This window comes from Balaenoptera acutorostrata, chromosome 6, assembly GCF_949987535.1.
Source record: "Balaenoptera acutorostrata chromosome 6, mBalAcu1.1, whole genome shotgun sequence".
Classification (NCBI taxonomy): domain Eukaryota; kingdom Metazoa; phylum Chordata; class Mammalia; order Artiodactyla; family Balaenopteridae; genus Balaenoptera; species Balaenoptera acutorostrata.
Window position 1 is genome coordinate 72,332,301 of NC_080069.1, and position 27,080 is coordinate 72,359,380.

The following is a 27,080-nucleotide window of genomic DNA, read 5'->3' on the forward strand; positions in this document are numbered from 1 at the left end:
ATATATATGACGAATGAGGTATCATGTATTGATGATATTGTATCAGACTGCTGGTTACCAATCCAAAATCCATCTCCTCCTTTAATGAGAAATAGAACGTGTACAATTTTGGGGTGTAGCAATATGTCGGAGCCTCATACCAGGAACTGTAAAGGATGCAGTAAAAGAGATGTGGCAATTACCACAAGGAGCTTACAATTCTAGTAAAGAACTCTGCTTGCTCCTGGAACCAGAACAATAGAAGAAGGCTATAGTTGGGGATTAGATCGTGTAGAGTAGACAAAAGCATTAGAGGAGCTTGGAGAAGGGAGAGACCGCTGCATGCTGGGGCGCTAATGTTTTCCCAGCTTCCTTTGAAGCTACAGGTGATCATGTGATTACATTCTGGCCACTGAGATGCAAGCAGACTACTGTATGAAATTGCCAGGGATGCGTCTTAAAGGGAGGTGACTCAGCTGGGTGCTGTATGGGTTTTCCTTTCCCTTTTCCTCCTTTGATTTCCGGGATCCCAGACAAGATGCTGGTGCACCTGCAGCTTGAGGATGGAAACTATGTGCTAAGAATGATAACGCAGAAAGAGAAGAAGTCTTGAGTCCTGATATCTTTGTAGTGCTGTTCTACCAGCCCTGGACTGCTCAGTTCCGGCTGCCTTTTACATGAAAGGACAGGATTGTGGTTTCAAACCTCTTTTATTTTGGTTTTCTATTTTATGCAGTAGAACATAATCCTAGCTGAAGCAGATACAAATTAACACTTACAAAAGAAGTGAAGTAGTGTCTGAAATAAAGGCGAATAGTCTTTCAGTTTAGAAAAAAGGCATTTTTACTAATATCCAAGGTATAAGTGAATTATTACCATCAAATATATTTGGTATTACTAATATAAAATATTATTCTATTTATTCCTTCCCCCTCCCCATCATGATGAATCCCTCAGTGATGTGGGCTGTAGCCTGTCATCCATGCAAGGACAATTTTCCTATAAATTAGAGCAAAACGAAAAAAGCCTTGTAAATCATCTCTCTCACTTAACTTGCCCATTGTCCTCTCTCTGCAGGAAACCCATAGGTTGCCAAAGAAAATAGCTGGTAGAAATGCAGCAGGAAGAATAACGTGGTTTTGAAATGAGGTGAGAATAAGTGAAATTAGTGTAACAGCAGACCTTACTTTTTTTTTTTTGTCCTACTTCACAAACTTAAAATTGGGGAAATTGATGAGGAGTCTCTGTTTTAAATAAGAGCAAGACAGGGACATAGCTTTCTGAGGATCACATTAAATGTGGTGGAAAGAGAAGGGGATGTGGATGATAAATAAAAAATCCCCCCCTTCTGTCTATCTCCCCCAATATAACACAGCAGGTCAACTTAAGGGGTCATTTTATAGTCCTAGGGTGTGGTACTTTTAGAGAAAAGCCCAACTCTTTAGGTCTTTGATAATTTCAAAAAGGTGTTCAGAATACGGGCATTGAAGTAATGTCTTGTAATTCTCAAGTTCTGCAATTTTCCCTCAAGAAGGGCTGGGCTTAATTAACCAAACTGAATCTTTGGTGATGAGACAAATTCTAAAGCAAAAAGCAGTAGGATTTAGAAAGCAAATAAACCTATTTTATAATAAAACAAAATAGCTCAGACCAAAGGTGGAGCTTATCACGAGCAGCCCGGATGGAGCTAACAATAGTACGTTAGTAACGTGAAGAAAGGATGACAACAAAATCTGAAGGATCCACTTTCAGGATTCCTCACCCACATGGCTGGCTAATCAGTGCTGGCCGTTGTCTGGAGGCTCACTCAGCTCGACTGCGGGCTGGGAGCCTTGGTTCTCTCCACAGGAGTCTCTCCGCAGCCTGCTTGGGATTCTTCAGAACAGAGGGACTGGGTTCCAGGAGTGGTGTTCCAAGAGAGCTGGGCGGAAGTGCATGGCGTTTTGATGCTCTAACCTCAGAAGTCACATAGCTCCACTTCTACCGTACTCTCTACTTAAGACAGTGACAAAGGTTCACCCAGGCTCAAGGGGAGGGGACAGAGACCCTGCCACTCCATGGGAGAAATGTCAAGTCACACTGTAAGAAGAGCATGTGGACGGGAGATGTTGTTGTAGCTATCTTGGGAAAACACAGACTACCACGGTAGGAAAAGCAAGTTCACGGTAGGAAAAGGGGAACTGTTCCAATCACCTAATCAGCCTGAGACCAATCTACCAACTATTAGCTCTTATAATACCTGGGAAAGCCCCAGGAGGTGAACTTCCACCCTCCTGCCCATTTACATTATGAGCTGTCCAGAAGTCACTGGGTTCATAAAACTTTATGAAATCAAGAGTCAAGTACTAATTTCTAGGCACCACCACTTTCAATAAACACCTCATAGTCATTTCACTTTTACTAAGAATGAGGTGGTCTTGGGAAAATTGCTTTCTCCTCTACCCCGTTCACCGAGAAGAAGAGCAATCCCAAACCCAGGTTGTCATGGCAGCGGGCTTCCATCTCATACCTTCCTCTCACAGTACCTGGGGCCTGGGGAGGCAGGCAGTGCATGCCGGGAGCTGGCCTTTGGACAGACATCGCCTCTTCTATTGTCAGGGAGACATACGTTATCACTGTGGTAAATAACTGTAAGCCAAGTTGTCCTAGCCTGTGGGTGCAAATGAGGTCACGTGGACAACAATAAATCAGATTTCATTGATTAACGCCCTCATTTGGTGTCGGATCTGGTGGGTTTGCCGGGGGTTATCGCATCTGTGTTTACCAGTCGTCAATTGCCTGGTTATCTTTTGCTCCAGGCCCTCCTGGTTGATGTTTCCTGCCCGTGAAAGCATCCAAAAGTAGGCATCTCCTCCCTGTTACTGGTGCCAGCAAGGGTCCTGGCATCTGTACTCAGGGCCAAGGCAGAACTGGGGACTCAGCAGCCCTCATGGAGCAAGGACGTGCTGGGTGTGGGGCAGAGATGGAGAGAGGGTTTCCTGCCCCACCTCCACCCCACCAGCTCCCAGCTCCAGGCCTCACTTTGTTATCTGGGTACCTGAGTAGCATCACTTGAGCCCTGGTGTCTCACAGAGCCCCTTGTGACAACAGTCTCTTCAAGCTCTGCAAACAACCTGTCTCTCCACAGGGCTCAGACGAAAATTCAGGGAAACCAACTCCTTAAAAAATAGATGCCAGTAGGCTGCCTGCCCCACCAAGTCATTTGACGTTTCCAGACATGCCTGATTCCCAGCCGAGAAGACAGATTAGGTTCAAACTCGAATCCCTGCTATATTCCTAATGTGCACAGAGCACCACAGTGAGTTCTCCTGAATCGACTCTGAGAGGTACGTAGGACAGACCTTATTATGGTTTCCATCTCTCATAGGAAGAAATTAATTCTTTGTGGAAATAAACAAGGAGCCTGAAGTGAAACAATAATTAAGATTCGGATGGAGCCTAGGAATGGGGGTCTTTGAACAGCAAATCTGGAACTCTCCTTGGAGTCACTTCATGGTGACAGGTCACTAAGCTTGGCCTGGGTGCTTGAGGCAGTTAGATGCATTTTCCTCTCTGTGCTCACAGCACACTGGCCTGTTGCTGCATTTGTCATGTTTTATGGCATCACTTTAAACGTCATTCTTCCCGGGCTTCCCTGGTGGCGCAGTGGTTAAGAATCCGCCTGTCAATGCAGGGGACGCGGGTTCGAGCCCTGGTCCGGGAAGATCCCCCATGCCGCGGAGCAACTAAGCCCATGTGCCACAACTACTGAGCCTGCGCTCTAGAGCCCACGCTCCGCAATGAGAGAAGCCGCCGCTCGCGGCAACCAGAGAAAAGCCCACACGCAGAGAGGAAGACCCAATGCAGCCACAAATAAAATAAATAAATTTATAAATGTCATTCTTCCCCACTAAATGCCTCTCTGCCAGCAGAGTGCCTGGCACGGAAGAGGCGCTTGATAAACATATAAGGTGGAATGCATATCAATTGCTTAATATTTCTGAAGTGGAGGTGGCCCCCTCCCACCCCAGAGAGGGTTTGGAAGCGTGGGACAGTTTTGGTTGTCACCGTATTGGGGAGTGATGCTTCTAGCCTTGATCGACCAGGGCCAGGGCATATGGCACGTTCTGCCTTCTGCCAGAGAGCCCTACACCGGCAGTGCTCTGCCCGCATGCCATTAGCTCCTCCTTTGAAAATAAGAACAAGGAAGTTCGAATGCAGGGATGTCCTGAGGCCTCTCATGGCTTCGGGCTTCGCCGAGGAACACCTTGCGACCTTCTCTTTGAGTTTCAGAGTTGAATAGGGGCTGTGCTATATACCCATCTCATGTTATGATTTAATGAGATAACATATGTCAAGAGCCTAATAGAGTGCTTGGCCTGTGGCAGGCAGACAAGTGATTTGAGCTCCTTTCCAGTGTGCTTTTGGGTAACGAGAACACTTACTTATATGTACTTCAATGTATTGGTCTGGCCTATGGTTTGACTCAACAGAAAGGGGTTTTGTAGGCAGGTCTTGTGTCCCAGAATCTGGTCTCGTGACATATAGAAAACACGGTGGGAAGCACATCGCTGAATTGGAATGGGGATTCATTGAAATAAATACGTAAAGTTTTGAAAGATCAGTGCCTGGCACTTAGCAGTGTCTTGAGAAATGGTTGACTTGATGAGCAGACAGCAGAGGTCCAAGAATCAGTGCTCTTGCTTAGATATTAAGGCAGCATTGATCAAACCATATTCTCTCTCCTTAGCAAAATCGAGTGAGATTTCTTCCCCTCATCCTCTGTTTCCTGCAAACTGAACAGATTTCCTACAGAGGACACACTTCTTGACTTCCCTTTCTATTCCCACCACAGCAGGTAAGGGATGCTTGGGGCAAAAACACATATGATTCACTTGTTTCATTGAGTCCCTTTGTATTCTTCCAATTCCCACTGGTGAATGTATTTACTTTCCACCTGCTTCTTATTAGAAAAAAATATGTCATAGCAACATTAAAAAATGTTGATAAAAATAGAAAAACCATAATCCTACCCTATCACAACTCTTGTAAAAATTGCCTTCCAATGCTTTTCTGTAAGAATATTTTATAAAATTGCTATTCTAATGCACATGATTTTTGCAGTAGATTTTGATTTCTACTATGTCAATTTATATTATATATTTTCCATGTGTATATGTAAGCTGCATAATTATAATGTTTAATGACAGCAAAATTTTCCATAGCTTAATACACCATCCCATCCTATTGGATACTGAGGTTGTTCTCACCAGGCAGTGTTGCACTAAGTACTTACAGTTTTTCAGTGTTGCTAAAGTATTTCATAGAATAAATTCCTGGTATTTTAGATAGAGTCAAAACAGTGTCAACATTATGACTCTTGTTCTGTATTTCCGTATTACATTCCAAAAAGGTTGCACCAATTTACAATGCCTTTAGAAGTATATAAGAATCTAATTTCATTGCAGCCTTGGACTGTATCATTTTAAAAAAAATTTAGTAGGTGTAAAATGATACTAATGATACTTGATTTGCTTTATTTGATTATTATCAAGTATGATTAATTTTCCATACATTTTATTTTCTCTTTATATTTCCTCTTTTGTGACTATTCACATGACCAACCTTCCCCCAAACACAGTCAAGTATAGCAGAATAAAAAGTATACTGGGTTAGCTGTGGAACTGCTAACTCCATGGTTTTTTAACTTAATTTCTTTCTGCCCAATACATCTCATCTTTCTCTGAAGGGGACTGGCTTATCTCTGATTCTTTCCAGCACCAAATTTAAATGACTCTAAGCATTCTAAATGAAACAGACCAAACCCAACTCTGTGTAACATCATAAAGTGTTGCATCTGTAATTAGCATAGGTAAATACCTGGAATTTAACACTGTGTGTCTGGAATTCTTAAAAGATTCCAGGGAGGGACTTCCCTGGTGGCACAGTGGTTAAGAATCCACCTGCCAATGCAGGGGACACGGGTTTGAGCCCTGGTCCGGGAAGATCCCACATGCCAGAGCAACTAAGCCTGTGCGCCACAACTACTGAGCCCTGTGCTCTAGAGCCCACGAGCCACAACTATTGAGCCTGTGTGCCACAACTGCTGAAGCCCGTGCACCTAGAGCCCGTGCTCTACAACAAGAGAAGCCACCGCAATGAGAAGCCTGTGCACCACAACGAAGAGTAGCCCCTGCTCGCCGCAACTAGAGAAAGCCCACGCGCAGCAACGAAGACCCAATGCAGCCATAAATAAATAAATAAATAAAAGATTCCATGGAATCTCATAATTTCTGAGCAGCATGTGAAGATAAATAGGGGATTCTTCATTTATTCATTTACTCATTTATTCAACAGATGTTTAGAGAGGACCTAGAATACGCTAGGCTCGTTAATAGATGCTTGGCATATAAAGATGAAGAGGATGTAGTCCCAGGGGACCTATGATCAAGCGGAGGAGGGAATTACAATGATAAGGGCTGAAGAGGGCAGCATGGGGAGTGTCCATTTAAGAAGCCTTCACAGAAGACAGGACATTTGAGCCTGGACTTGAAAGGTGAACAGGATTTTACCAAAAGAGGGATGGAGAAATTGGGGTGGAGAGGAAACCCTAGGCATAGAGGGAATAGGATGTAAAAGGCTTGAAGTTGAGCAATGATAACTTGATACTTAGAAGCTAAGCTTCTGGAATATATGGTGTGTTAGGCAGAAACGGAGCTGGGCAGATAAATTGGGGTTAGATTTTATGCCAAGCCAAGGAGTCTGGTTTTTATCTTCTGGGAAGCTTGCGTACAGAAGGGAGACAGGGGAGGTTTATAAGCAAGGGAGTGACATGACCAGAGCTGTTCTTAATTTTTAAGATCACTTCTAGGAAATTCCCAAGAACCGTTAATGTTTACTCATCTCAAAGTTAGGGTTAATTGTATGAACTTGGGGAGTCTATGTTTTGAGGTTTTGCAGTTAACACACAGTTGACCGCTCTCCCTCTATTTGCCTATGACTATCTGATGTCTGAAACGTTGGGAAGCATAGAATAAACTTATTTTTAAACAGTACGTTAGCTGTATTTTTAAGGAATGTGCACAATGTTTTCCTTCAAACTCCAGACATCTTTTCAGGTGGAGCACCTCTACATTTAAAGCAATAGGGTTCAACTGTGGATTTGAAAACAGTATAACAAATACAGTGTCCCAACTTGGATAATAAATGATATGGTCCCCTTACCTAGTCTGGGGCATCACAGGTCTGTGGCAGAGGGAAAGAAAACACGGTGGAGCTGGAGGATGGCTCTTACAGCTTCTGCTCAGATGCAGCACGTGTTACTTCTGTTCATATTTCATCAGTCAAAGCCAGCCACAAGCTTGCTGAGTCCTGACTTCAATACGCTTCCTCCTGAGAAAGACACTGAAAGTCACTCGGACAGCCACCTAAATACGGATAGACTGTACGCTGATGCAACGCATACATCGGTATCAACATCTAGATATAGATCGCAATTATTAAGAAAGGTCTTAATTAGTGTTCGAACAATGAAATCGGGACCAGTCATTTTCCATTTGCTCTTGGCTACATCGCATCAATTTGCTGGCCCTGCTCCGTGTTTCAGAGTGCTGATCCTTGTAAAATATGTCCCTCGGGCTTCCTTGGTTTTGCTTAGGTTTGTTCAGTAGTAGAGTTTGGCTGGAGACTGGAGGATGTGAGGAGGGGAGAAGCGAGGGTATTTCTCCTGTCTCTTTCTCTGCTTCTGGCAGCATCCCTGGCCACTGCTGTGTCCCCTCCGGAGCTCCAGCAACCACCAGGCCACTCTTCCTGTTGGTCCCAGATGCCTATGGGCAGCCGCCACTTGTGGGCTCCCGTCTTTGTCCATCCAACCCCCGGGATGAGAGTGGCTTCTTACCGTTCCCAATTTCCAGTTACCTCACTCTTTGCTCCTTTGTCTTTTTAAACACCTTCTGTCACATTAAATCCCCTCTATTGAATGAACCCTCCACTGGCGTGGGTTCTATTTGCCCGATTGGACGCTGTATAGTACAGGCTCCCTTTGGCTCTGCATATTATTTACCCTTCTCAAGCTTGTCTAGTAGGTAGAAACTTAAGTAATGTTTACTTTAAAAGTAAATTTAACAGGGCTAGCTGTAGATGTAGTTAATATGGTTAAACTCCTTTAAACCTCATATCCCAAGGCTAGACCCACAGTGGTTTTCTTTGGTTGTTGTTCTAGGCTCAACATCTGCAACGATATAGGTGTGTGGCACCAATGAATATCTTAATATTTAAAAAATAAATAAATAGTTTAAAATACTTACAGGTTATTATCCCCTTAAAAATATAGTAGGGCATAACAAGGGCAGGGAATTCATCTGAGAGCAAACAAGCAAATGATTGGCCCAGGTTCCATCCCTCAAAAAACAAGATAAACGTGTGTGTGTGTATGTGCTATTAAGCTATATATTTGCATGTAGATATTGGCGCTTACCTTACCATGCAGATATATATGCATGCATACACATGGCATTTACAAATTCATATACATAGATATACATACAAGTGCAGATGATTTAACTATTTTTAAAGGACTATGGTCCTTTAGTAGTCTTTAAAGTGTTTATTTAAATATAATGATCAAAGCCAAAGGATGATTCATTTAAAAGCTCCTATGTTGTGTATCGAATTTCTATTGATTGTTTTGATACAATAATGGAAGCAAATTTTAAATTTGGAATGGAGTAGATAGAGACACTGAAGGAAAAAGACTCGATGGCATCCAGACAGAAGAATTTTTTGCCAATAAGAAGGGAGTGAATGGGCAACTGACAGCCTTGGAGACAGTGGAGTCACATGACGTTTCCCCCGAATTAACTAAGGGATTTGGCTTCAAGGTTTATGGGGGAGAGGAGTGGGAAGGGTTGGTTTCTAGGGAACAGTTTGCTCCTGCTGCCTCAGTCTGCTCCTGGTCTAAGTCACCAGCAGGCACGGCTGCTGCTGGGGAGGTGTGGGTGATGGTCCAAAGGGACACCTGAGGGGCTTCTCTCCGAGGATTGTCAGCACTGGGCAGGCCAGGATCACATGAAGGAGAGTGGCAGCCGTTAGGGTTTTCTGAGTCAAAATGATGGCAGGTTCCTTTGCGGGACATGTGCTAAGGCAGAATCTAGCGACATCGGGTCCCTGATGTGTCTTCCTGTGGACTTCAGAGATAGACTGGCCTGAATTCAAATCCCAGCTCAGCAACCTACCAGCTACATGAGCTTGAGCACATTATGCAATTTCTTGAGCCACAATCTCTGCCTTCATAAAAATGGACAGGAATATGTATATAAAATGTCTGGTTCATAAAAAGCACTCAGTGATGCTTTATTTTTTCTTATTGATAATAATAACTTTTATTCATATTGCCGTGTTTGTAGAATGCTTGCAACCACTTGGGAATATAATTATACACCCCTGCTTTTCTGCAGTGGTAGAGGAATACTTTAATCCCATTTTCTCATGATACCAACTAAGAAATGGAAGCCCAAAGAAGGTAAATAACTTGCCCCAATTTACTCCTTACTTGTTCAGCTAGAGAATAGTAAACACAGAACTGTAGCCCATTACATGGCCCTTTCTTCTAAACCAAGATCAACAAACATTTCAACTGGGTGTACCTCTCCCTGCTCACCCCCTTTACAGTGACTTTCCCAACAATGGTGGCAAAATCCATGAAGAATGGCATCACATCAGCACCAAATCTTTTTCCTTTCCCTCATTAGAGTCTAACTCCCTGCCTCTTTTCATCTCTTGTTTTCATACCAGTGCTTAATTCTTTTTCTCCCCTGAATCTTATTCTCCACTCACCCTTCATTAAATTCTCTGATATACTGTGCCTATTGGTTTATTTTTTAAGTCACTCAACAAACATGTACTGAGCACTTCTGACACTGGAAAATAATTGCTTAAGGAAATACCAGGGGCTCAAAACCTACGAAGGAAATGAATTTGTAAACAGAAATTGCAGTACCCGTGCTCAAGAAGGGGACAGAAGACCATGGGGGCCCCACGAACCTCCCACCAGCAGGAGGCAGTATAGCAAGGTGGTCGATGGCACAGGTTCTGGAGTCGGAGGCACTGGATTTGAATCTCAGCTCCCTCCATCCATGTGTGCCCTTAGGGTAACTGTCTAGACTCAGAGGAGGAAGTGTATTTTCCTCCTTTGTAAAGTAGGAATAATCATAGTATCTGCCTCAGAGGGAGTGTGGGGAGGAACAAAAACTTTTAAGAATTAAATACTTAAAAATATTTACAAGCTGTCATCTCCCTTTAAATATACAGCTGATCAGAATAAGGACAGGAGATCCACCTGAGAGTACATAGTAAGCATTCCATCAAAGTGCTTTCTTGTTTCCATAAGAAGGAGAGTAAACAGAGATTTGAATCGTCATTGAATAGCCAGGGTTTAGGTTATTTATGAAAAAGGATCAGGATCTCTCCTCTTTCTGCAGCCAGAGCAAAAATTTCATAGTTCTGCTCCAAACCCAAATGATTATTGCGATCAAGAGAGGCTGAAGAACTGACCCTGAGGGTGGTTGATGATCGACTCTGTATGGAGGCTGGCCTGCCAGAGCTGATGGGCGAAGCTTGTGCAAATCCTGCATCTTACAACCTGTGTGGTCCAGCTGTGGGCTGAACAAAGAGCGGCATGTGTGATGTGAGAGCTTTGAATAGAGCCCGAGACTGCATGTTTCTCTGTGTGGGAAAATGGTTTACTCAGTGAATACTTGATTTCTTTCTAGCATCCTTTCCTACTAAGGAGCATAGGGCTAAAACCATGAGGATATTTCCCTGCCTTGCTGGCTCTATTTCTTGGGCAAGATGAGCTTATCATTTTCTATTCAGCTCCCAGCTAAGAGAGAAGTTCCACAGGCAAAAGCAAAAACACACTGACAAAAAAAATCATGATAGCCGGAAAAAAACACGAATGTCCTCTGCCCTGCTCCAGTGTTTGAAAAAACGAACTTTCTGGAAAAGAGACATTGGATTAATTCTTCAACAGGCTGGCACACTTGCGGGTTTCAGCTAAGGGGAATCTGTAAACTCTGTTAATCTGTATGTATTCTATGGTCGTGTGTGTGTGTGTGTGTGTGTGTGTGTGTGTGTCTCGGTGGGGGACTGGTTTAAAGGCAATTGCTGTAGCTCAGACAGGGTGGGAACTCATTTTTGTTTGGAATCAAATGTATTCAGAGCTGGATCAAATGGAAAACTTTATTCAGCATTTTCTGAAAGAAGCCATGCAAGGTCTCCTGTCTCAGCATCTAGGACCACAAATGCCACTGAAGTCACATAGGCTGTGTACACACACACATATATGTAATTTTTAATATTCCCCCCATGACCAGAATGGATTTGTTCCATTCAGTGGGAAGCCACAACATTTATTACATCTCTTTCTCAAATAAACCTCAAAGCTAGCATTTCATCTTTCCTCATGTAATCATCATAAGGTAGAAAATGAAATTTTCCAAACCTAAAAGCATGTTGCTAAGAGCTCCAGGGCACTGCATGTCACTTCTTACTTTGATGTGTTCGTGGAAGGGGGTGGAGGATGGCAAAAAAACATGAGAAAGGAAAGAAAAGAGAAAGATGCCCTGCATCTTCCTTGGGATTTTCAGAAAGCTTTTTTTTTTTTTTAACTCTTTATGTAGTGACAAGATGGAGCTGATTAAAAGAAGACAAGGAAAGTCTTGGTGCCAGACCACTTCATTCCAGAAAGGCATGTAAGAACTCCTGTCAGAATCAGGGATGATTTCACAGCCCCTCTTGCATATTAATGAACTACAAGTAACCTCAGTTTAGTGGTGCAGATGCAACATTTCAGGAACCGTGCCAGGATTCAGCGATAAATGCCAGCTCCAGGGGAAATACATTTCATGATAGAATTAGGAGATCAGCCATCTGAGACGTCCACAGAAATCACCCGCTACCCTTCGAAATGCAAGGCGGTTTCTGGGGAGCAGGGCGCTGGTGGCGTGCTGGATGTGGGGTAGACGGGGTTATTTATCTGAATCTGGTTCCTGTACATTCGTTCCATCTTCAACTCTTCTGATGCTGCCTATGTCCTCAAACAACAAATCAATCCACCAGCCTCAAGGTCAAGTTCAGGTGAACTGATTAATTTTGCTGCCTATTTTTCTGGTGTGATTTTTAAAAAACTGCTTAAACCTCGAATCCTCTTGCTTTAGAAGCAAAGCATCTCTTTTCACCAAGCTCATCCTCCTGCCACTGCCTGTCAGGCGCTTTTCCTTCCTGACTTCCTACAACCTGTGGTTTGCAGACAGAAGACACACTCCCAGCAATTCTATTCTCTCCCAGCTTTCCTCCAGAATTTGCTGGATTCTCAACCCCTTGCTCCCTCATTCCCCTTTGCCCCGTACGCAGAGTACAACCGTCACTTCGTCTGTGCTCACCATCTGTTTCTAAAATTCCTCTGATACAGAAATCACATGACAGTTTGAGGTGCAGCCATCTCAATATTGCAAGGTTTCGCTTGGCAGGGTTTGGAAGCGATGGCTGCTGTATGGCTCTGCCTTATGAAACTGACCAGCTAACGTGGTGTGATAGCTAGCTAGCCCTCTAGAAGGACCTTCAAAAGCAGCCGCCGACTCTCTCAGATGTTTTTGTGAGACTGAAAATAGAGAATAAAGCTGCAGCCTTCATTTTCAGCTGAGACCCAGGCTCGACTGCAGCCAAGAAGAGAAAACACGGATGGAGCTGTGCTCTGTGCTGTCGCGTAAGGAAAGAGCATCGCCAGGCTTGACTCTGTTGCTCTCTAGGTCAATCCTTGCCACCAAAATGCCGCATATGAAAACACTGAGACTCAGCAGCTTAACACAATTATTCTTTCTTGCCCAGAGGCCCAGATCAGCTGGGGGTCGGCTGACCTTGCCTGGGCCTCCTCCCTGGGTTGGCCTCCAAGCTGCGGATTATGTCCAGGTCTGCTCCACGTGTCTGTCTTCCTCTTGGACCAGGGGACTACCTCTACCAGGTTTATGTTCGTATGGTGATGGCAGAGTGCAAGGGGATAGATCCAACTGTGCTTGGGTCATATCTGCTAACATTCCATTGGTCAAAGCAAGTCATGTGACCAAACTCGAAATCAAGGGCAAGGAAGGATAGTCACATGCTTAAGCCCAGGTTCAATGGGGATCAGAAAGTAGGCTTCTCCCATGGAGATAGGGAAGGGGTCAAAATAATGGAGTAATAACATACGATCTACCACACTTACTGTGGTGGACAGATGGGTGCCCTTCCAAGTACCCATTTCTTCTTTTGGTAATGACTTTGATGTTCATACTGATATCTAATTTCTTAGTGGTTATACCTTTTGGAGAAACTGAGGCTCAGTCAGGCTCTACAGATTAGGTCTGTAGATCAGGCTTATGTTACCAGCATAATCTTGCCCCTGTCCACAATTATAGGTTTAACAATAAACTCATGATCCAATATGGACCATTTAGAATGGAGGATATATTTGCTAGGAGCTCCTGGAAAACAGGTTTTCTTCTTATGCTGTGGGAACTACTAGAAGATATGCTGTCGGCAGCGTGGTTACAGGCGGGCTTTTTGCAACTGCTGGGCTGTGATGATGAAGCTGGCACACAGAGGAGGATGTACGTGAGATAATTGCAGGAAAATCAGTCCATCCCCTAATCAATCCTAACCTGAAGCTCACACAATTTCAGGGTTTTTTAGGAAAATCAGTCCATCCCCTAATCAATCCTAACCTGAAGCTCACACAATTTCAGGGTTTTTTAGTTAAGTCAGCTAATACATTACCTGATTATTTATTGAGTTTTCAAATCACTTGCAATTACACTACTTCAGTGAATTCACTCTCTGGGTGACTTTGGGATACTGGGGGGGTGTGTGTGTGTATGGGGGGGTGCACATGCATGTGCGTCTGGTTTGTATGGTGTGATATTAATTCCTCTGGGCCTCGGATTCCTGATCCACAATATGGAAATAATTGTTGTATACAATAATGTGATAGTGTATGTCAAGGCCCTCGTACACAGCAGGTAGAGCCATCTGCACATTTCTGCAGGTTGTTCCCCAGATAAGAGAACGAGGGGGCACTGAAGACAGAATCAACTCACCAAGCCCTGTGCCTATGGAGCTACCTCCAGCAAGAGAGGATGTCTTTTTCTAACTTTCCCCAAATCCATGGGTTAGCAGAGGCCCTGATAGAAGACATTTAACAAACATCAGTTCCTTATTTCCCCATCTGTAGTCATTACTTCTTTTGATAGTTAGAAAATAACAACTGAGTTTTCTCTAGTTCAGCAATAGGATTCTTAAGGAATGTTGTAAAATTTTTATTGTTTCTGTCTTGAAAAGCAGTTGATTTCACCCCTATTCTGTGGTCACTTCTTTTCCCTATTCCTTTCCTGAAGCTCATTTCTTTTCCCCCCTCTGTTCCTTATTTCCTATCTTCTCCTGCTTTTCCACTAGCCTCCCCCTTCTGGCCCCTTCCTTTCTTTCTTCTCCCCAGCCTCTGCCTGTTTTTGCCTCCGTCTCTTACTCTAGGAAATGACTTCTGAGGACATGGCCTCTGCAACCTCAGGGTCTTTTCATGTCAGAGCTGATAGGCATTCTCCAAGTGCAATGCCTGGAGTGAGACATATCTGAACACTAATCCTGTTTCTATGACTTTGGACATACTAAGCTCTCTGGGCCTTGCTTTTCCCCTCGGTAGAATTGGTCTGATTCAGGGCTGGTGTGGAGGACTCAATGAAATAATGTGTGTCAAACTTCTGAGCCTACATAATCAATCAATAAGCTGTAGCTTCTTCTCCTAGCTTCACCAATTAAGGTCATAGCTATACATGCCAAGCCTGGAGTAGCCACCAAACATTCAGCATACAGCAGTCGCCTCTGACTTAAATAGAACAGCTGCTGATGCCATTATTTTCCTGCCTTAGCTTTCTTCCCTATAAACAAGTCTTCACCTAATTGTTTGAAGAGCTGAAACATCTCTTGTCCAAACATGGACAGAGAACATAGGGGTGAACACTCCAGTTCATGGCTACTGAGAGAATTCTGGGAACGCTTCCCGCATGCCCTCAGGCAGATGGTTGGCCCACATATATTTCAACAACACAAATTAATGTAAAACATATTCATGTATGTATTAATTAATGCTAATGTATTCACAAGAGATTTGGATAACGGGCAGTCCATTTTGACACCTCCCTCTTAATCCATTCGCCCTAAAGAGACTAAATCTTGCTTAATTTTTGGCTCAAACAAGTAGATCTCCTGTGATTTGGGGTGCTTGTTCTCTTCACACTCCCTATGGCCACCTGCTGGCTATCGAAGAATTACTCTAATTGGTAAAAAAGCCTTCCATACTGTAATTAGATGAGAGGAGAGATGGGGTCTGTGCAAATACTAGACTAAATTAGCACCTGAGTATGAATGAATATGTGTCTTAGAGAAATATGACAAAAATAGGTATAAGAGTAAATTAGTAGTATTTGAAGAAGAGGCTGAAAATGAAGGAGTAGTCACTTGGGATGGGAGGGGGGCCCAGAAAGGGAAGGGGAATCCAGGGGTGAAAAAGGCAAGCACGAAGACGTTAGAAAATTGCCCAGAGTCAGATCTTTGTATCTTGAAACAGAAGCTGTGTTCTGAGGAATTTTTTTTTCATGGGGTAGCATGACACAATTTAGGCAAGGTTGAATTTTAAGGGTGATTTTGTCACCGCTGTTTTTTAAAACTGAGTTGCCTTCAGTAGAGGAGGATTTTCCTTAGGGAATTATTTAATGGTAAAGCTTGAATATAGAGTTTAGAGACTAATAAAGTCTCTGCCTTCCAAAAGTTTACAGTCAAATTTGGATAACTATGGAACGAGATAAGACAAATATCAAAGGCAAATGTATCTAACATCCTGCTTTCTTTTGGCCCTCCCCTTCTGCTGGCCTCATCTCTGAGGGATACGCAGGTCTTTGGGAACTGGGTTGTCACAGCTTCTGTTACTGGGAGGTATACAGTTAAATAGGAAGCCCATTCTGAACCTGGAGGAGTTAACACTCTGCTTTCTTCCTCCCTACTGTCATTTTGTCATTTCTCTGTTCAAACTGGAAGATTTTCACTCTAGAAACAAAATGCATAACCCACGATGAAAGACAAATCATTAATACAGGGGATGAAGAAGAATATAGGCCAAATCTGGAATGGATACCAATGAGAAAAGCAAAATAATCCCTTCCATTTTCCTGTGCTGGGCAGTTTTCAAAGCCCTTTCAGAAGCATCATCACAACCACCCTGTGGAGGCTTCAAGGTGAGTGGTAGAGTCCAGGTTAACATTCAGATGGGTTTCTGCTTCTGTAAAGTAAGGAGCTTTGAGAAAGTGGTTATTGTGACAGCACCTCCACGATGGTCTCCGTATCACCCACCTCCCAGTATTCATGCCCTTGGGTAATTCCTCCCCTTGAATATGGGCAGGATCTAGTGACTCTTAAAGACTAGACCGTGGCAGAAGTGATGGGATATAACTTATGAGATTAGGTCATAAAAAGACTATGGCTTCTGTCTTAGGAACTCTCTCTCTCATCCTCTCTCCCTCTTGGATATTTTCACTCTGGGGAAAGAAAGCAGACATTTTAGTGAAGAACTGATGTCTCTGGTCAAGAGCCAGAGAGGATGGGAGGCTGGGCAATATCCATGTGAGAGAGCTTGGAGGCAGATCTCTCCCCAGGTGAGCCTGAGGTGACTGCATCCTGTGATACCCTGAGCCAGAGGCATGAGCCAGAGGCATTCACCTGAGCTACTCCAGGATTCTTGACCCACAGAAACTGTGAGATAATAAACATTTGTGGTTCTCAGTTGCTGAGCCTTGTGGTAATTTGTTATGCAGCTATGTATAACTAATATAATTGCCTTTTGTCTTTATAAACTATGCTTTATTTTTTTTGCTTATTATTAAATCCTGAGATATGCTTATTATTAAAACAGAAAAATAAAGATATGCTTATTATTAAAACAGAAAAATAAAGAAAACCAAAAATACTCAGGAGTGGTAACCAAGAGTTTATCAATACTCTCCACAGAGTAGCCAGAGTGAACCATTTAAAATGTGAATCATATCAATCAATCCCCTGTCCAAAACCACCCAATGGCATCCCATTCCATTGGAATATAATCTAAGGTTCCTACAGTGGCCTCCAAGGCCAATATGACGCCCCTGCTATCCCTCTGATCACATGGTGTTGCTCTTTCCCTCATTCACTGAGCTCTAGCAAGCCTGGCCTCTTGATACTTATCAAGTCTGTCCTGCATACTCTTGCTTTGTTTTGTTGGGGTTTTTTTTTTGACAATTAGAAATTGTATATATTTAAGGTATACAATGTGATTTTTTGATATACATATACATTGTGAAATGCTTACCAAATCAAACTAATTAACATATACACCACCTCCCGTAGTTACCGTGTGTGTGTGTGTGTGTGTGTGTGTGTGTGTGGTGAGAACACCTGAGATCTACTGTCTTAGCAAATTTCAAGTATACAACATATTATTATTAACCGTAGTCACCATGCTCTATATTAGATCTCCAGAACTGATTCACCTTGTAACTAAAAGTTTATGCCCTCTGGTCAATATGTCTCCTTTTCCCCCATTCTCCCCAGCCTCTGACAACTACCATTCTACTCTCTGTTACTATGAGTTTGTTTTAGATTTCACATATAAGTAAGATCATATGATATTTGTCTTTCTGTGGCTTATTTCACTTAGCATAATGTCCTCCAGGTTCAAATATCCATGTTGTTGCAAATAGCTGATAAGGGGTTAATATCCCAAATATATAAGAAATTCATACAACTCAATAGCAAAAAAACCACAAAAAACAAATAACCCAAATAACTAGATTTAAAAAATGGGCAAAGGACTTGTATAGACATTTTTTCAAAGAGGACATACAAATGGTTAACAGTATATGAAAAGATGCTCAACATCACTAATTATCAGGGAAACACAAATCAAGATCATAATGAGATAATAATTGTTGGTGAGGATGTAGAGAAAAGGGAACCCTTGTGCACTATTGGTGGAAATGTAAATTGGTGCAGCCACTATGAAAAACAGTATGGAGGTTCCTCAAAAAATTAAAAGTAGAACTACAATATGATCCAGCTATCCCACTTCTAGGTATATATCCAAGGGAAATAAAATCACTATCTCAAAGAGATATCTGCGCTCTCTTGTTTATTGTAGCATTATTCACGGTAGCCGAGATATGGAAGCAACCATATATGTAAATGAATAGACAAAATGTGATATATAATGGGTGTGTTTACTTTATTCTTGTATTTGTGTTTTTTAGAAAAGTGAATAATCAATAAGTGGCTTAAGTTTTGCAATAATAGCATTTGATACTCTTATTTTCTATCTATCTACATATATATATATATATATACACACACACATATATATATATAATTAAGCCTTAAAAAAGAAGGAAATCCTTCCATTTGCCACATGTCTCAAGTGCTCTTGCTCCAGGGTCATGTGCTTACTGTTTTCTTTGCTGAACTGTTCTTCCCCCAGATGGTCACATGGCCTACCTCCTCATCACATTCATCTCTCACATGTGGCCTCGTTAGGTCCCTGTTTAAATCTTACTTCACAGAGACACTTTCCCTGGATACCCCGTCTAAAATAGCTCCCTTCACCTACTCTCTTCATGCTTTACCCCTCCTCATAGCATTCTGTCATGTTATTTCCTGTTACTTTTTGTGTTATTGTCTGTCTCTCTCCCACTAGAGTGTTGGTTCTCTAGATGCAGGGATTTTGTTTTGTTCACTGCTGTTTCGTCAGTCCAATAAATATTTGTTGAATGAAATTTATGAATGTTATATTGATTGTATTTCCTTTCATTCTTTACTCTCTCTTTTTCTCCCTCTACAAAGGTTTTCAGATTTTTAGATAGTTTAGTTCTACAAGCAGAAAATAAAACATATTTTAGAAAGATAAAACTACAGTTTTCAGATTTTTAGAATTCTTAGAACACAATTTCTATATAGTATTTTATCACAGGGACAGAAATTCCTGAACACATAGGGATGGCATAAAAAACCCAGCTAAGCTTTCTGAGCTTCAGTGCCCTCATCTTGAATACGGAGATGCCTCAAACACATGAAATAAGACAGGGAACTCACTTTGCACAGGGGCACACAGTGAGAAATCAATAAATGGGAAAGAAACAGGGATCTCATATCAGGAGTTTCAGGGAGTATCGTAAATAACAAAGATATTTATTGTAGGTTTCTTTGGAAGAGTGTTTACAAAAAGAAACACACATGGCAAAGTTCTTCTTTGCCCATTCATCTCCTCATATCTTCTGTCCCCCCTTTTGGTCCCATATAGTCCCCTCACTGGTATAATATTTTTTCTCCTTTCTTTCAATGTAAATCAAGCTATTTCCTCCACAACTTTAGATGTAGGGCTCCCACCCTCAACTCAGTAATTCATTCTGGTGAAAAATATTTGAGGACTGGGGAGGGAGAACAGGAAGGAAAGACTTTAGCAGAATTTTCCTGGGATTCAGGCAGGGTTTTTGAAGTAGGAGACAGAAAAAGACACTGAAAACACACATGTTAGTATATATATATATTTTTTTCTATCATACATACATTATAATGTATTTAACTATTCCTAATTATTAGACACTCAGTTTCAGAGCTTTTGCTATTCTAAATATTGCTGTGCTGAACATCTTTGTATGTTCCTTATTTTTCTAGGATGGTGTATTAGTTGGGGTTCAGAAAGGAAAAAGAAGGCACACTTAAATGGGGCAACTGAGGACTATTTAAAAATGTGTGAGCAGCATTAAAGCATCAAGAGCTGGTGAACAGCTGGGAGCTGTCACTACCCCAGGTCCAAAGGGGCAAAAAGAGGGAGCAGTAACTGGAACTGAGAGACAGAAGTGGAGCTGAAGCTGTGGAGGTGGCTGGAGTTGTAGGAGATGGCCTCCCAAGATGAGCTGTGGCCTGCACTAGAGGAATTCAGCCACTCCTAACATGTGGCCTTGCCAGGGAACTATATGCTCCCACCTTTCTCTCTTCCCATTCTCTGATCTCCTACTGGAGATTTCCATTGGCTGACTCCAGGTAGAAGTCAGAACACTAGGGAGCCCATGATGCAGAAAGGAAGAAGGGTGGAGAATAGATCTGGAGGACCTAGTGGAGAATATCCATGAGAGAAGGACCTCTAGAACTGCAATTTCTAGATCAAAGGGTAAATTAGGTTTAGCATATATTGCCTTAGATTTTTAAAAAAATACAATCTTACTTTCTATTATAGAGGCTTCTATATGTTTACCAAAATCTATTTCCTAGTCCCTTGGGAACAAAAAATAGCCTATGTTTCCCAGCCTGCCTTGCAGGTAGGTGTAGCCATGTGACTGACTTCTGGTCAAGAGGTTATAGATGGACGTGATAGATGCCCCTTCCAGATCTAAATCATAAAAACTTCCTATGGGCAATCCTTCAGCCTCCTTTTCCTTCTTGTCCATTTAAATAAAAAGATAACCATGGTGACCTTGGCTATCATCTGTTGAAGATGGTAGAGCTACAATATGGCAGATGCCTGGTTCTTGCTGTCTAGAGGAGGGCTACTGGAGACACATGCACTGAGACGTTAGTGAGCCTAAACTTGTATGTTGCTATGTCACTGTAGCAGACACTTCTGCTACCATATGCCACAGTCTTGCATCTCCTCGGCCCACCTGTGATTTCTACTGCTGCTGAGGTAAAGAGTTCTATAAAAACTCGGACAGGCTTTGTGTTGATTGTATCCCACCTCAAATATACACTAAGCATCTTTTTACATTTTGTCCAGGGGACTTCTCTGCCCCTGCAGGAATCTACTTGGCCTGCATGCAAGCAAATGTATCATGGATAAGCAAGAGTATTAACATCCCCAGGAGCAACCCTCAAACAATGCGGACAGGAGTGGGTCAATAAATGCTCTAGTTTCCACCCTTCAGAAAGACATTTCTAGGAGGCATTCAGTACACAATTCCTGCAGAACTGAGCCCACAGCAGTGGCCTTGATAACACATTTCATAGTGTGCTTTCCTTCTTCCCTGTCTCTCTTTATTCCTTCATTTTTGTCTCCTGGGATCACTTTCCAAATAAACTACCAGGACTCAGGTCCTTGATGCCTTCTGCTTTTGAAAGAACCCAAATTAAGACAGACATTGATAGTTCTGTGTTTATCTATTATAACTCCTAGAATTATTGTAAGAAATAACGTAAGTAGTATCATTAAGCAGGATGCTGTCATAGTAACATTTAAAACATGGGCATTGATATAGAGGTCAGGGAAGAGCAGTGAGGAAACTGATATTGGAGGCTGGAAAAAAAAGACATATTATGCAGTGACAAAACACTTGGTAAAACTGTTGTCTGTGATGACTTGGAAGAACACACTATGTGTTACTGAGACTGTAGCTTGAAGGGAAGTGGTTGTCAGAAATCAGTGTAATGGAATATGTTGGCTTTTATTTTCTACTTTTAGCAAATTATTACAAAAAAAAGATAACCATGGGTGAATGGATAAACAAACTATGGTATATATATACACAATGGAATATTATTCAGCCTTAAAAAGGAAGGAAATTCTGGTACATGCTACAACGTGGATGGACCTTGAAGACATTATGCTAAGTGAAATAAGCCAGTTACAAAAAGACCAAATATGTAAGAAAGGATTCCACATAGATGAGATACCTAAAGTTGTCAAATTCATAGAGACAGAAAGTAAATGGTGGTTGTCAAGGGCTGGGCCAAGGGAAAATGGGGAGTTAGTGTTTAATAGGTACAGAGCTTTAGCTGGGGAGGATTAAGAGTTCTGTGCTGGGGCTTCCCTGGTGGCGCAGTGGTTGGGAGTCTGCCTGCCAATGCAGGGGACAAGGGTTCGAGCCCTGGTCTGGGAAGATCCCGCATGCCGCGGAGCAACTGGGCCCGTGAGCCACAATTGCTGAGCCTGCGCGTCTGGAGCCTGTGCTCCGCAACAAGAGAGGCCGCGACAGTGAGAGGCCCGCGCACCGCGATGAAGAGTGGCCCCCGCTTGCCACAACTAGAGAATGCCCTCGCACAGAAACGAAGACCCAACACAGCCAAAAATAAATAAATGAATAAAAATTTTTTAAAAAAGAGAGTTCTGTGGATGGATGACAATGATGTTTGTACAACAATGTAAATGAAATTCATGCCACTGAATGGTACATTTACAAATGGATAAGATGGTAACTTTTGTTGTGAATATCTTTACTACAATAAAAAAGGAGATAACCTCAGAATGGAATTGACCAGTTTTCACACAGGATAAAAGGGATTAGAGAGTCCAGACATTTGGGACACCAAAGGTTGGAAAAGCTGTTGCTTCTAGACCCCAAATAGTAAGAGATAAGCATGGAAAAGGATTTATGCAACAAAGGCCCAATAAAACTCAGCCCTGTGGCAAAGTTCAGATTGAGGGCTTGGCCTTCTCACCTGTACCATAATTCTAGACAGCTTTAAGAAAGTCATCACTGAAATCAGAGAGGAAGAGGGGGGTGGTGATAAAGCAAAGAAATAAATCAGGTCTGAAAGTCATGATTAGGAGAGAATTTTGGGTGTGGTTACTGGTACATGAAACTGAATGGAAGCAAATAGATCAGAAGCTGACTATGTGTCTTAGGGTACGGTGATTGCCAATGAAACCACAAACCTGGACTGAAAATCCCTTTAACCATGTGAGGCTTAAAACAACCTTCAGGCATCCACATTTATACCAGCTTGAAGTGTGCAGTGAAAACTGTACAGCCCTGAAGGAGCGTTTTTTCCTCAATAGCGACTTTGAAAATGGACAATAAAGAATTCTCAGAAGGCAGAACCAGAAGCCAGGAGCAATGTGTAAGAGAGCTGCTCCCAGAGAGCAGAATCAGTGCTATTTGTTCCCATTCCTACATTGTCTCCATGGGGGTACTGATTGTTTTCATCCTCTCCCTGTCCCACCATTGAGTGGGTGTGTTGAGATGAGATGAAGGAGAAAATGATTTGTCTTTTTAATTCAAAGCCTGCTGGACCACAAGGAGTCACATCTAGATGGATGGCATGGACTGTGTGTATTCTGGAGATGCAGAGCTTTGAAACCGGTACAGCGGCTGGTTGGGACTTTTGAGTTGTTTCTCAAAGTTGTTGCTGGGGAGGAACAAGTGTGTTCTTTGTGTGAGAATGAGAGTCAAATGGAAGAGCTGAGTGTGGCCAAGACTTCGATGTGTTCACCATCACTTGCTTTCCTTCATACTGGGTACACAACTAGACTACATTTCTCAGCTTCCCTTGAATCTAGATGTGGCTAAGTGACAGAGATCTGACCAATGAGGATGTAGGAAAAGCTGATGTATGTGACTTCCAGGCATGGCCCATACAATCCCCCCAGGGGGTCATCTTTTCTCTTTCTGGAATGCAAGAATGGGTACATCTCCTAGGAAAAACTTGGGATTCACTTGTTGAAGATGGCAGAGCCACAAAATGGAGAGGGTCTGGGTCTCTGAACCACACTTGAAAAAAATGTACCCCATCAGGAACAACTTTACTAGACTGTGATAAGAGCAAGAAATAACTTTTTTTGTGACAGCCACTGATTTTACTTTTTCCTATACCAGAGACTAGATTTACCTCTACTGACATACTACTATAAAGATAATATATGCTTGAATATAGATGATTTGGTGAAGTCAGAAAGTAAAAGAAAATAAAAACTCCATTTTTCCACTCCCCAGAGTTAACCACTTTTAATATTTTAGTGTGTTTTCTTACTGACATTTTTTTCTATGCATTTATTTTTGCATAAAAACATTCATACGTCTTAGGTGGAAATATTATGAAGAGAGTTTTGGTGGTAGAAAGTATTTCCCAATCTGGATCTCTAATTGCTCAGGTTATTCAACATATGTTTTAAAAATGTAAACTCCATAGTTGATTAAAATCATTACCAATAAAAATGAACTTGAAGAGATTTTTCTTATCTTACTGATATTCATACATGCTATGAAGCAAAGAATTGTCTGATATTTTCACCATTTCACGCTCAGCGAGTAACACAGTGACAGGCAAATAGAGGCACTAAATAACTATCTGTTGAGTAAACTGACATATGAATGAATGGATGAATGAATGAATGAGCACAATTCTGCTTTAGTACAACAGGAAAAAAGTTGTTCATTAATCATCCTGGCAGTGTCTAAAGTATGTAAATAACTTAACCATTTTAGATGGGTTGTACCAGTTGTTTTAAAGATACATCAAAGATGCTAAGATATGCCCTTTGAAGGGTGGAAGGAAGAATATGGCTAATGAAAATATTTCTTCTTCCTTACCACACCGTCCTCGGGCTGACCGTGGTGGACCTCTTGAGCACAGTTGATCCACAGCCTCTGCGCCCCGCACCGCCTCCTGTGGAAGCTTGAGCCGGCTGTGTAGCTTTCTCCCTTTGTCTCATAACCATGTCCACCAATGAGCATGCTAATTCACCAGCTGCCCGCCTTAACAGGTTCAAGAACAAGGGGAAAGACAGTACAGAAATGAGGTGGCACCGAACAGAAGTTAATGTGGACCTCTGGAAAGCTAAGAAGGGTGACCAGATGCTGAAAAGGAGAAATGTCAGCTCTTTTCCAGATGCTGCTGCTTCTCCACTGCAGGAAAACCGCAACAACCAGGGCACTGTAAATTGGTCTGTTGATGACATTGTCAAAGGCACAAAGAGCAACAATTTGGAAATCCAGCTCCAAGCTACTCAGGCTGCTAGGAAACTGCTTTCCAGGGAAAAACAGCCCCCTATAGACAGCATAATCCGTGCTGGTTTGATTCCAAAATTTGTGTCCTTCTTGGGCAGAACTGATTGTAGTCCCATTCAGTTTGAATCTGCTTGGGCCCTCACTTACATTGCTTCCGGGACATCAGAACAGACCAAGGCTGTGGTAGATGGAGGTGCTATCCCAGCATTCATTTCTCTGTTGGCATCTCCCCACACTCACATCAGTGAACAAGCTGTATGGGCTCTAGGAAACATTGCAGATGATGGCTCAGTTTTCCGAGACTTGGTTATCAAGTATGGTGCAGTTGACCCGCTGTTGGCACTTTTGGCGGTTCCTGATTTGTCATCTTTAGCATGTGGTTACTTATATAATCTTACCTGGACACTTTCAAATCTTTGTCGCAACAAGAATCCTGCACCCCCCTTAGATGCTGTTGAGCAAATTCTTCCTACTTTAGTTCGCCTCCTGCATCACGATGATCCAGAAGTTTTAGCTGATACCTGCTGGGCTATTTCCTACCTTACTGATGGCCCAAATGAATGGATTGAAATGGTTGTGAAAATGGGGGTTGTACCCCAACTTGTGAAGCTTTTAGGAGCTACTGAATTGCCAATTGTGACTCCCGCGCTGAGCCATGGGAATATTGTCACTGGGACAGATGAACAGACTCAGGTTGTAATAGATGCAGGAGCACTTGCCATCTTTCCCAGCCTGCTAACAAACTCCAAAACTAACATTCAGAAGGAAGCTACGCAGACAATGTCAAACATCACAGCTGGCCGCCAGAACCAGGTACAGCAAGTTGTAAATCATGGATTAGTCCCATTCCTTGTTGATGTTCTCTCTAAGGCCGACTTTAAGACACAAAAGGAAGCTGTATGGGCTGTGACCAACTACACAAGTGGCGGAACAGTTGAGCAGATCGCATACCTTGTTCATTGTGGCGTAATAGAACCGTTGATGAACCTCCTAACTGCGAAAGACACTAAAATTATTCTGGTTATTCTGGATGCCATCTCAAATATCTTTCAGGCTGCTGAGAAACTAGGTGAAACTGAGAAACTTAGTATAATGATTGAAGAATCATTGAAGAATGAATGATTGAAGAATGTGGAGGTTTGGACAAAATTGAAACTCTACAAAACCATGAAAATGAGTCTGTGTACAAAGCTTCATTAAACTTGATTGAGAAGTGTTTCTCTGTGGAGGAAGAGGAAGATCAAAATGTTGTGCCAGAAACTACCTCTGAAGGGTTTACATTCCAAGTTCAGGATGGCGCTGCTGGGACCTTCAACTTTTAGATCGTACATCTGAGGCATAAAGTTGTTTGTCGTGTACTATGTTTGGTAGAAGTTTGTCTTACTGTTTCTCTACTAAGAACTCTTTACACGTGGTTTGTTACTGTAGCACTTTTTACAAAGAAACTATACTTGAACAGTTCCAAACTGTACATACTGTATGAAGCTTCTCCTCTCAATGGGTTTCTTATTTCTATGTGGAATTTCATATCTTGCAGTGTCCTGTAAATACAGATTAAATTCCAAAAAAAAAATTTTTTTTTCTTCTTCCTTAAGAAAAGAGCGGAAGTAGAAACAAAGAACAGCAGAATACAGGCCACATCTTTGCCCCAGGCTGTAGTATCCGCCTGACAATATATCAATATAATTTAAATGGATCTTGAGCTTATAGGCTAAACAGAAAGGTATGACCTTCAAGTCTTTTTACAACTTGAATTCTCCATTCTAGAATTCCTAATATGACTTCATTTCTCCATTAAGTAGCATGCATACTAAAGTAATTTTTTTTTAAAGGAAGGCCCTTTTAAATCTGAGGACTTTTTCTCTTTAAAGACAGACTATTTGGGAAAAATTCTTAGGTCACAACTTTCCAAAACCGTAGATACCGCTCCCATGAATTATTGCATATTAACATTTCAGAGAAATTTTAGGTCAACCTGATAGCTTTCTCCTTTGATGATTCTTTTTCTTAATTTCCCTTATACTTAAAGGGTTTTTCTTCCCTATATGGTTAAAATTCAAAATTTTTGCCAGAGTTTGTCTAAGTGTGTTTGCCAGTTTTCATCAAATGTGACATGGTGACTCTTTCAGTTTGTTCATTTGTCTTTTTCAATTCAGGTAGGTTCTTTAATTATCTTAATCACAGACTGCTTGCGTGTGGCTGCCTCACTCCAGGGGCCTCCTAAAACCAGAGACTATGTCTGAGCCATATGTATATCTTCAGCCTTTGGCACAGCAGTGATGGGTGATTGAAGTAATGAAG

General features: G+C 42.1%; 1 protein-coding gene and 1 long non-coding RNA gene across 2 annotated transcripts in view; one reads left to right on the plus strand and one right to left on the minus strand.

The window, feature by feature from the left end:
• Positions 1–27,080, minus strand: part of LOC130708442 (uncharacterized) — a 244,789-nt gene that overhangs the window by 11,905 nt on the left and 205,804 nt on the right. Inside the window, exon 3 of the long non-coding RNA XR_009008653.1 lies at positions 7,183–7,350. This is a non-coding gene — a long non-coding RNA (uncharacterized LOC130708442). The remainder of the gene's footprint in view (positions 1–7,182; positions 7,351–27,080) is intronic.
• LOC102997327 (importin subunit alpha-1-like) lies at positions 24,442–26,276 on the plus strand. Its single transcript, XM_057548722.1, is given in 2 exon segments — positions 24,442–25,871; positions 25,874–26,276. Coding segments are annotated over 2 exon segments (1,611 nt in total). The 5' UTR covers positions 24,442–24,488; the 3' UTR covers positions 26,102–26,276.